This window comes from Crocodylus porosus, unplaced genomic scaffold (assembly GCF_001723895.1).
Source record: "Crocodylus porosus isolate Cpor-Errol unplaced genomic scaffold, CroPor_comp1, whole genome shotgun sequence".
NCBI lineage: Eukaryota > Metazoa > Chordata > Crocodylia > Crocodylidae > Crocodylus > Crocodylus porosus.
Genome location: NW_017728953.1, coordinates 128,188 through 135,885, shown reverse-complemented (window position 1 = coordinate 135,885; position 7,698 = coordinate 128,188). Strand labels below are relative to the sequence as shown.

Genomic DNA, 7,698 nt, shown 5'->3' with positions numbered 1-7,698 from the left:
GCGCTGCCCCCGGGGGTCCCAGGGCACGCGTGGGGGGCGAGAGGAGCGGGACTCCCCTGCCCCAGCCCTGGCGCAGACGTCCCCGCGCGGGCGGGTGGCGGGCGCCCCCCCCCCCGATTTGCAGACCAGGGGGCCGGGCAGTGCGGGGCAGACCGGAGAGGTCCCGCGCCTCCACGGGGGGGGCATCTTTTGGCCGGAGCAAGCAACAGGTGCAGCTTCTGCCCAGGCACCTGGCAGCCCTTGCCCCCGCTCCCCGCCTCTCGCCCCAGCCTGTGCCCTGCGCCGGGCACTGCCTGCTTCGTGGGGGAGGCTGGGATCCTGCGGGCGTGGGCAGCTGTGGGGGCGCGTCAGGCTCTGTAGCTTCTTTCCAGGATCAGGCCCCGTGTCCCGCCCCGGCTGCACGCCCGGGGGTGCCTGGGCCCGGACCCCACACGCGCCTCCAGGGGCACCTCCGAGCAGTTCCTTTAGTGCAGGGGGTTTTGTGGGGAGGGGGCTGCGCTGGCCCCGGGAATCGCCATCGGGAGGGCAGGAGGATGCCTCCCTTTACATAAGTCGTGGAGCAGGCGATGGCAACCAGCCAGGACCAAGCCTCCCTTGTGATGCCCGCAGCAGGGGGGCGAGAGCTCTTAGTTCTCCCTCTCGGCCGCAGAAAACAGCACAGTTCCCCCGTTGCAAGGACCGGGGGGCAGCAGGGCAGGACACCTCTGCAACGCCACCATTGCAGCCCCTGGAAAGGAACCCCCCCCCCGCCCCGGGGCCTTGGCAGCCTGGGGGAGAAGCGCTGGCAGAAGGGATGGGCTGGGCATGGCTCAGCCATGGGTCCAAGCCCTGTCCTGTCTCATGCCCGGACTCCCCCAGCGGGGCCTGGGGAGCGGGGCCGTGGCTGCCCGGGCACGCACAAGCCTCTGCTGCTCCTGTGCGGGCAGGGCTGAGCAAGGGGCTGTAGCTAGACCCAAGCCCCCCGGGGCTGCAGGGCCCTGGGGCGGTGCTGGCATGGCCCTGCTCCCCTTGGCAGAGCTCTCCCCACGCTTTGCTCATGCACAAGTGCTGTGGGCCAGGTCCTGGCCTGGAGTAAAGGTGCCCAGCGCCCGCTCGCCGGTTCCGCGCTTCCCAGCCTCGGCCCTTCTTTGGACGGTTCATAAATATTGTCACAAGGAGGCTGGGGAGCATCTGTTCCAGGCGCTGGATACTGTAAATCCTAGCAAGGCTTCGCAGCCCAGCGCCAAGCTCCTATTTTGGGAGCACGGGGCCAGTGTCCTCCGCTGGGAGGTGGGAATGTTGGCCCCGCGCTCCCCTTGGCTGGCGGGACAGTTCAGAGTTTCCCCTCCCTGCATCACGCTGCCTTGGCTGGAAGCACTCGCTGCTCACCCCCCTAGTTTTAACAGGATCAGGGGTTGCAGCCAGAATCTGGCTTCGGGGTGCCTTGATGTTCCCGAGCTCACCCGGAGCAGCCCTGCGGTGCTCAGGGCCGGGCACGAATGCAGCGAGGGTGGGACAGCTGCTCCCGTGGCGAAGCTCTTTGAGCCCCGGGTCCCAAGCGCGTGCCAAGGGGCGTCACTGGGGGGTGAGCAGGACTGGGCAAAGCAGCTGAATTTGGAGGAGCATCTTGCCTGAAGGAGCATGAAACCCCCCACCAGCACCATGGCCTCCTGGTGCCTCGGCATTCAGCGGTCCTGCATGGCCCACCCGAACACGACCTTTAAAGGTCTGTGAGATGAAGGACGCTATTGCCTGGCCCCGAGGCTGCCAGCTCTGCCAGGGACTCCAGTTACGGGTCTGGCGTGCACGGCCGCAGCAGTGTTGCAGCAGCTGGGCAGCCGGCATGGGGCAGCAAAGCCCCCAGGCCAGGGCGTGGCCGGGGTCAAACATCTGTCCTGCCGCGAAGCAAAGGTGCTGGCGGGCGAGCCCCGGGGGGCAGAGCTGGTCTTCTTACCCCTCTCCCACCCTCCTCATTTGTGCCCCACACCAAGCGTTCGTAGCAACCGTCCTCTGGTCTTGGAGCTGGGGCCTGGGTGTTGCCATGACCTGAGCAGAAATCTGGGGCTGGGCAGAGCAGTGATGGGGGCACTTGGATATGGGGCAGCCTGGCACCAGGGGCCCTCCTGGGCTTTTGGTCTGCATGGGAGGCCCTGCTCCATCATGGGCTCCCTTCTTCCTTTGCTGGCCTGGCACCTCCAGCCCCACGGCTGGCTCTGAATGACCTTCCCCGAGGACGAGCTTGTGCCAGTGGGTTAGACCGGCGCCATCACCAGCTAGCGTGGGCTTGTGCCCTCCCACCCCTCAGCTCATTCTTTTTACGGCTTTTCACACCTCGGGCGCAGCGTTGACAATCTTAATTTACGTGGCTCCGAGCTTGGGCGGGTGTCGGAGATCTTGGGTGGGTGTCAGAGACGAGCTGTCACAGCGGCCCCGTCCTGCCCTTCCTCCAAGCTCGCACCCCAGGCCAGGACTTCTCCCAGGTCTGGCCCTGCGGGCTCCTGGTGCTGAGCTGCCGTGGGCTGAGCTCCTGGTCTGTGCCACGGGAGCACCAGGCAGCCCGGTCCCCGTGCTCCTGCAGGGCTTCAGCTTCGCGGATGCGAGGGGTGGAGCGACCGCGTGTTGCCACCTCGCTCTGGGGGTGCAGCTGACGGAGCCCTGCCAGGGAAGGTGCCCATCTCCATGGCCTCTGGTCTGTGAGGGGAAGCCAGTGTCTGCCCTGTGGAGCTTGCAGCTCAGTAGTCTGGGGCGAGGGAGGAGAGGTGCAAGGGGGGAGCGAACGCGGTGGGTAGTCGTTCCAGGGGCCGGTATCCCCCCTGCAGCTCCGGACCGGCACGTCCCGGCACTCACTCGGTTCCTCCTTCCCTCTCCCCGCAGAAATGCCCTGCATCCAGGCGCAGTATGGCAGCGTGCCCCAGAGCGCCGGGCTGGCTGAGCGCTACCAGGCAGACTTCCTGAGCCCCGAAGCCGGCAAACTTGGCATGGACCTGGCGGGCGCAGAGCTGTCAGCACCCCCCTCGCTGCCCAGCTTCAGCACCTTCATGGACGGCTACGCCGGCGAGTTTGACGCCTTCCTGTGCCAGCTGCCGGCCGCCGGCCCACCCCCCACCGCCGCCTTCAAGCTGGAGGACTTCCAGGTCTACGGCTGCTACCCCGGCCCCTTCAGCAGCCAGCTGGATGAGACCCTGTCCTCGAGTGGCTCGGACTACTACGGCAGCCCCTGCTCCATCCCATCGCCCTCCACCCCTGGCTTCCAGAACCCCCCGGGGCCGGCCTGGGACAGCCCCTTTGGGCCCTACTCTCCCCCCCCAAGCTACGAAGCCGTGCGGCCCTGGGCTGAGCCGCCCAAAAGCGGCACCCCCCAGCCGGCCTTCTTTACCTTCGGGTCCTCGGTTCATGGCTCTGGGGTCCCCCAGAGCCCCCTGAAGACCCAGCCGCCGGTGCCCCGCCTGGACCAGCCCCTGGCGGACACGGACCTCTTTGCCCTCTCCCAGAGCACCCCGGCGGGCTTCCCCGGCCTGCCCCTGGGCCAGGCTTCACCCCTGCTGGACAGCCCGGCCCTGATGGACGGCTCGCTGTCACCCACCAAGACGCGCAGCCCTGGTAGCAACGAGGGCCGTTGCGCCGTGTGCGGGGACAATGCCTCATGCCAGCACTACGGCGTCCGCACCTGCGAGGGCTGCAAGGGCTTCTTCAAGGTGAGAAAGGCATGCGGTTCCTTGCCGGGGAGCATCCCTGGTTCTGGCTGTTCGGGGTGGGGGGAGAGAGCGGAGAGGTCCCAGGGCTGCCCCTGATCGCCGTACAAAGCGGTGGGCCATTGGGGAGAGCCCCCAGAAGCCACATCTGTCCCGGGCAGCCCAGGACACTGCGGCGCTCGCGCTCGGGACTGCTGCAGACACAGCGCAGCTCCTTGCAGCCACGGGAAGCTGGGGTAGCCCAAAAGCTTGTGACCCTGAGGCTCCAGCTTCAGAAACCAAGGCCCTGCTTCCTCCTAGGGGGTCTCTGTCCCTGAAACCTTCAAAGTCCCCAGCAAAGCTCGCTCCCCTGCTGCTTCCATGGGATGGGGACAGTCCTGACACCCGTCCCTGTGTTGGGGCAGAGATGGACTGGGGCAGTGGCTCTGTGCGTGTCCTCCGGGGATAGCCGCGGCTTCTGCGCCCACTCCGTGTCCGGGAGCGCAGGCCCTCGGATGTGCAGCCAGAGCCTGGGTGGGAAAGAGGCCGACAAAAGTATTCGGGGGACAGAAGGGCTATTGTTGCCGCTGTCCTGAGCTGGGAGCCAGGAGCCGGGCCTCTTGCCCCTGCTGCTTGCCGGGGGCTGATGTGCCGCGTGCCCCTCCCTGCCCCTGCAGCGCACAGTGCAGAAGAATGCCAAGTACATCTGCCTGGCCAACAAAGACTGCCCTGTGGACAAGCGGCGGAGGAACCGGTGCCAGTTCTGCCGCTTCCAGAAGTGCCTTGCCGTGGGCATGGTCAAAGAAGGTACGGCATGCCCCGCCGGAGATGGGGGTGGAGTCCGAGCCGGGGCACCCCCATCCCCGGCTGCCCTGGGCTGGGAGCCAGCGCGAGCCATGGGCCCATCTGGTCCAGGAGCCTTCATCCCATTTCAAACGCTTCAGGGCTGGGTTTGGGGGGTTTTGGCCTGGAGCTCAAATCCAGCCCCACCTGCATGTGGGGCAACAGCTTCCAGCCCCTGTACAGGGGCCCTGGGAAAGGAGGGGGCTTTGCCACCCCATGCCTGGCTCTCACCCCGCTCTGTCTCCGTCTCTCTGCAGTGGTCCGGACAGACAGCCTGAAAGGCCGCCGGGGCCGGCTCCCATCGAAACCCAAGCAAGCCCAGGACGTTTCCCCCGTCAGCCTCATCACCTCCCTCGTGCGGGCGCACATTGACTCCATCCCCAGCACCACCAAGTTGGACTACTCCAAGGTACTGACCCATCCTAAGCCAGGGTCTGGGGGGGTCCCACAGCCTCAGTAAGCTCCTCGCTTCCCCTGGCCAGTGGGCCCAGTAGCATTGGGGCTGGCCAGGCGGAGGGGCCTGGACATCCTTGCGTTGTGGCGAGGTGGCGCTTCCAGCCCTGCAGGCACTGGCAGCTCTGTTAGGTCCTGTGGGCAGAGGTGGGACCATGGTGGGGCTGGGGCAGTAACCCCTGCATGGTGGCCCCACAGTTCCAGGAGACGGCATCCTGCCAGCTGGAGAAGGAGGAGGCGGTGGACGTGCAGCAGTTCTACGACCTGCTCGCCGGCTCCATGGATGTCATCCGCAAGTGGGCTGAGCGGATCCAGGGCTTTGCGGAGCTGCCTCGCCAGGACCAGGACCTGCTCCTGGAGTCCGCCTTCCTGGAGCTCTTCATCCTGCGGCTGGCTTACAGGCGAGTGCCCAGGGCCCTGTCGCTCCCTCACCTGCCCGGGGGGTGTGGGGTGGGTAGGCCGGACCCCCCAGGTGCTGCGTGTCCCTTGCTGGGACGTGCCTCTCGGGTCCCCTGCTGTTTGCAGCCAGAGCCTTCATCCTTTCAGCATCGTCCTCAGCTTCGGGGGAGAGGGGGTCTGGCCCAGCTGCTCCCCCACTGCCCCCCCTGCTCAGGTGCTTCCACCCCTGCTCGGACTCCGGGAGCCCCCAGCCACCCTGTGACGGCTCCGCTATGTCCACAGGTCAAAGCCTGAGGAAGGCAAGCTCATCTTCTGCAACGGGGTGGTGCTGCACCGGGCGCAGTGTGTACGTGGCTTCGGCGAGTGGATCGACTCCATCTTGGAGTTCTCCCAGGGCCTGCGGCGCATGAGCATCGACGTGCCCTCCTTCTCCTGCCTTGCCGCTCTCGTCATCATCACAGGTGGGGGCCGGAGGGAGATGCTGAGCCAAGAGCTGGGACTCTGGCTACCTCCGGGGTTGGGGGCTTCCTGTGGGCATGTCCTTGCAGGCCCTGCGCCCAGCCTGGCTGCAGGCTGGGATGGGGGGCGTGGGCGCAAACCCCTCACCATGACATGGGGGCAAGGGAAGGGTCTGCCCCTGCCAACTTTGCCTCCCCCCAGGGAGGAGAGGGTATAATGGCAACCCTTGGGTGACCTCCCTCCTCTCCCCTGCAGACCGGCATGGGCTGAAGGAACCCAAGAAGGTGGAGGAGCTGCAGAACTGCATCGTGGGCTGCCTGAAGGACCATGTGTCGAGCACGGCGGGTGAGCCCGCCCGCCCCAGCTGCCTGTCCAAGCTGCTGGGCAAGCTGCCCGAGCTGCGCACGCTCTGCACCCAGGGCCTGCAGCGCATCTTCTACCTGAAGCTGGAGGACCTGGTGCCACCCCCACCCATTGTGGACAAGATCTTCATGGACACGTTGCCCTTCTGAGTGGCACGGTTGATGGACCTGCTCCCCTGCCTGCTGCAGTGCAGGAGGGGAGACGAATGGCGTTCCCAGAGAGCCGGGACTCGCTGGAAGGGGGCTGCCCTGCCCCATGCCAGCTGGGCACTGCCCACATGCCCTCTCTGTGGAGAGACCCATGTGCCTTTAGGGTGACGGACTGAGACGCACAACGCCCCGTGCCTGCTGCCCCCGCCCCCTTGGGCCAGGACGTGCTGGCAGCTGCACCCCTGCCAGGCACTGGCTGGGGGCCTGGGGGCCAAGCTGCCTTCCCTGCCCCTGGTGTGCATCATCCCTGGCGCTGACTCCCCAGCCAGTCTCCATCCCCCCAGCAGGCTCGTGCTGCCCCCAGGCCCTGGCTGCCCCCTCCTGTCACCTCTTTTGTACAAATATAAAAGCTTTTTGTAAATAGCTGATCGTGGGGTGGGGATGCACAGTGCCTGCCTTGGCCCCCCCCGCCCTTGCTGTACATAGCCCCATGCACCCCTTGCAAAGCACATTTATATTTGTCTATTATTTTTTTTCTGGATTAGCCACGTGCTCCTCTTTTCCGATGAGTATCTATTTAATATATTAAAATAAAAAAGCTGTGAGCCCCTGCGGCTTCTGCTGCCTCCGTGCTGTGGGTGTAGGGCTGATCCCAGCAGTGCAGCGCATGGGCCCGCAGGCTCCTGGTGTTGGCGGGGGGGAAGTGCAGCTGATGGGTGCTGCTGGTGTTGTGGCCAGGGTGTCGTGAGGGCTTGTCTTTTATCCGGAGGAGCGCTGAATGGGGCAGCGGTTGGGTGGGATATTGTCCCTGGGGAAGCAGGACCAAGAGCTGCTCTGTGCAGCTGGGACTGGGCAGCCTGAGACAGTCCAGGTTCCTCTGAGATTAGGGTCTCTTGGCCCTTCAGTGGGGAGCAGGGAAATGGGGTTGGGTCCTGTGCCCCGTGTGCTTTCCTAGGGTCACTTTATTGGGATCCTTGACCCTGTCCCTCTGCACCAGCTTTGCTCAGGGGCGACCCTTGTGCTGCCGCTGGGAGGAGAGGGGCAGGGACCCCCCCCCAGCCCAACCAGGAGCCCACAACCACCACCCCCTGTCTGGACCTGCAGCCTGCCTGGGCTGGAGCAGCCCCCCTGGGCACAGAGCTGGGCTTGGGCCAGGCTGCAGGAGGCTTCCAGCCCCCGCCACGGCCCCGGCTCGGGTGTCAGCTGCGCCGGGGCCGCAGGAACAGCGGGCGCTGGGATTCACACGTTGCGCCCTGTGGAAACTCTGATGCCCTTGAACGGCCGGTCCCAGCCCGCGGCCCTGCACCTGTTGCCCTGCTCATGCGCTTGCCTTAAAATAGCCCGGAGTCGTGATAGCCCTGTCCCTGCGGCCTGGCTGCCAC

At 66.1% G+C, this 7,698-nt stretch overlaps 1 protein-coding gene across 1 annotated transcript; it reads left to right on the top strand.

Moving 5' to 3' along the window:
• The first annotated feature begins 2,699 nt into the window (after positions 1-2,699).
• Positions 2,700-6,926, top strand: NR4A1 (nuclear receptor subfamily 4 group A member 1). Its single transcript, XM_019556486.1, has 6 exons — positions 2,700-3,674; positions 4,328-4,457; positions 4,751-4,902; positions 5,145-5,347; positions 5,628-5,806; positions 6,060-6,926. The coding sequence occupies exons 1-6, from the start codon at positions 2,856-2,858 to the stop codon at positions 6,314-6,316; spliced, it is 1,740 nt and encodes a 579-aa protein (XP_019412031.1). The 5' UTR covers positions 2,700-2,855; the 3' UTR covers positions 6,317-6,926.
• The last annotated feature ends 772 nt before the right edge of the window (positions 6,927-7,698 follow it).